Source organism: Arabidopsis lyrata (assembly GCF_000004255.2).
Source record: "Arabidopsis lyrata subsp. lyrata unplaced genomic scaffold ARALYscaffold_489, whole genome shotgun sequence".
Classification (NCBI taxonomy): Eukaryota; Viridiplantae; Streptophyta; class Magnoliopsida; order Brassicales; family Brassicaceae; genus Arabidopsis; species Arabidopsis lyrata.
In genome coordinates this window covers 4,867-7,466 of record NW_003302221.1, presented here as the reverse complement: position 1 = coordinate 7,466, position 2,600 = coordinate 4,867, and the positions used below count along the sequence as shown (strand labels likewise).

At 43.3% G+C, this 2,600-nt stretch overlaps 1 protein-coding gene across 1 annotated transcript; it reads left to right on the top strand.

Annotated features, from left to right (window-relative positions):
- Positions 1–111: 111 nt before the first annotated feature.
- LOC9298502 (MATH domain and coiled-coil domain-containing protein At3g29580) lies at positions 112–474 on the top strand (the record flags this gene model as incomplete). Its single annotated transcript, XM_002862379.1, has 1 exon — positions 112–474. A coding segment is annotated over one exon (363 nt), but the record flags the coding sequence as incomplete, so codon positions are not given.
- Positions 475–2,600: the final 2,126 nt, after the last annotated feature.

Sequence of the window (2,600 nt, the reverse complement as noted above, 5' to 3'; positions counted from 1 at the left end):
GGGTTTCAGTTCTTCCTTCCAGGTAAAAAAAGATACAAACTTTTTTTTGAAATTTCAAGACTTTATTGTAGTGTTTATTGAGTTTTGTGGATCCTTTTTTTTTACTTGCAGGTGGAATTTGTGAAGCGTATTTTTGAAAAACATCCAGACATTGCATTAGAGTTTTTTCCGAAGAACCCGGTTGTCAAGACAGCTTACATGAATGTTCTACTCAGTTTGATTGAGACTTTGGGCCAGCCGCCTCGAGAAATATCAAAGGATGATCTGGCTGGTGCATATGGTTTACTAAGATCCATGAAAGAGGCTGGATTTAAGTTGGATTGGTTGGAGAATAAACTGAATGAGGTGTTAAAAAAGAAGGAGAGCGAAGAAGCTTATGAGACTCGAATGCGAGAAATCGAGGAAGAGATGAAAGACTTGAAGGAAAAAGTGTTGGACGTGGCAGCTCCTTTAAGGTTAGATGATGTTTTCTAAATTAGAGCCCTCATCAGACTTAGGTAGCTAGAGAGATATCGGAAGTTTCCACATTTTGCAAGTAGTTTTCGTTAGGTAGACAGGGACTTGGTAGGATTTTTTGAAGCACGTTAGTTTCAATGAAAACGTAATGTCTTTTAGGTGGCTTATTCTTTCTCACTTGACTTTGAAGATGGAGGAAGTGAAGAGAATGATCAAATAGAGCTAATACTTAAGGTGCCATCAAACTCTTAATATTGATCCTTTATTTTCATAAAGAGGAGATTTGTTCGTTGCTAAATCATTCGGAAAAGCAGAGAAATCTTAGAAAGCAACAACGTATATTGAGGCTTAAAGCTTATGTATAACGTTATAATCATAAATCATTATTGGGGCTTAACTTGACACAACAATATTCAGAACTCATAAAACCCCAAACACATCGATGTTTGGAGAAAGATAAAAACGTATACAGAAACCTGCAAGTCGAATAGCTCATATATAATTTCGCCTGTTCTTCGAATGTAGTTTCTCATCTCGGGTGTGGGAGGCGTTACTCCGCAAGCTCCTCCTCCATCACTACACAACTTACTTCAGTGAAATCCTCTCCATCACCTCAGATTCATCTTTCACAGGTTCAGCCCTGTTCATTATTCGATATGTCTTCCAAGCATCAATACACGTCTTGTGGTGAGAATGCAATAGAAGAAGGCATGGAGAAATCCCACAAACGTCGGACCAGCTCATTTCTTTCCTTGATCACGCAGTCCGTAACAGGATCACCTCCATTAGAAGACGGGCTTCGGGTCTGGTTTCACTCACGGACATGAAGACCTCTTGTGGAAGTCGAAACTAACACAATCGAGATTTGTCTAGGGTTTTATTTTAGGGATACGATAATCGTGAATTCTCAAAGAACAACAGAAACGATTGTAACCAAAGATGGTGTTCTTGATATTATTAAGAAAAAGATGACTTTGATCGTACAAGAGTTTGATCGTAAAAGGAAAAAGATGTTTGTGCTGTGAGAGCTTTGCGTAGTGTAAATTCTAGAGCGATATTGCCTCTCCTTTGCTTGAGCCTTGAATCTCTTTATATAGGGGTGGTAAACCGCCTTTCCAGCGATATTCTCGGAAGATTTCCATTTATCTTGAAGTCGGTGTAGAATATCGCGGATCAGGATAATTTCCTTATTCTTCGGAGTTTTTGGAAGATATCCTGATTTGAGTCGATCCTTTGAGATTCTTCCTTATCATTCCCGGGTTTATCGGAAATGACCCTTCTTTTTCGGAAATGATGCCTTGCTTGGAAATTGTACTTCGAGGGTGAATATTCCTCTAAGTCTTTGCTTCGGGATGTCTTGGTGCATTCCTCCTCGGGTACAACATACGTTTCGCCTCGGGTAGCACTAACATTTCACCTCGGGGAAGAGTGAGGCTTTGCCGCGGGTATTGTTAATACTGCCTCGGGGCAGCATGTTCATTCGGCTCGGATTAAAGTGAAACGTTATTGCCATCCCGAGCCGTCGCACCCCGAGCTAATCTAACCGATGTCCCCCGAGGCGATTTGGTCAGTGTTCCCGAGCCAAATCAACACACTGTCTCACGAGCCGATTTGGAAGATGGCCCGAGCTGGCTGTCAATGTACCCGAAGTGTTATGGTTTGCCTCGGCCATAGTACGGGTGAAATCCGACCCCAACAGTTAGCCCCCCAGCTCGTTGACTTGGGGAGCAAGTGTGACGAGCTTCATGAATGAGTCGACCGAGCCGTTTACCATTCTTGGTGCTTCATCCCTGACGGTTCGCATCTCTTTGGGAGACTGAAGTGGCTTGTGCGAAGAAGGCCGCGAAGAGGGAGGTCGCCGCCGAATTTACCCAGGAAGTCAAGGTGGCCGAGGTGAAAGTCGCTCTATTTGACCAAGTGTGAGACCGATACATGCACTTTATGCAGGAGAAAGCGTATGATGAGTTGATCGCCGAGCTGGATAGCGGCAAGAAGATTGAGGATGAGAAGGAAGAAGTGCTGAAGTGGAAAAGCGGAGTACGCCGATGCTGAGGCTGAATACCTCAGACTTGATTCTTGAGCTACAAGAGGATCTGAAAGTTTTCCCAGGGTCTCCGGACTCCGTCCACGAAAAACCTCGGAAA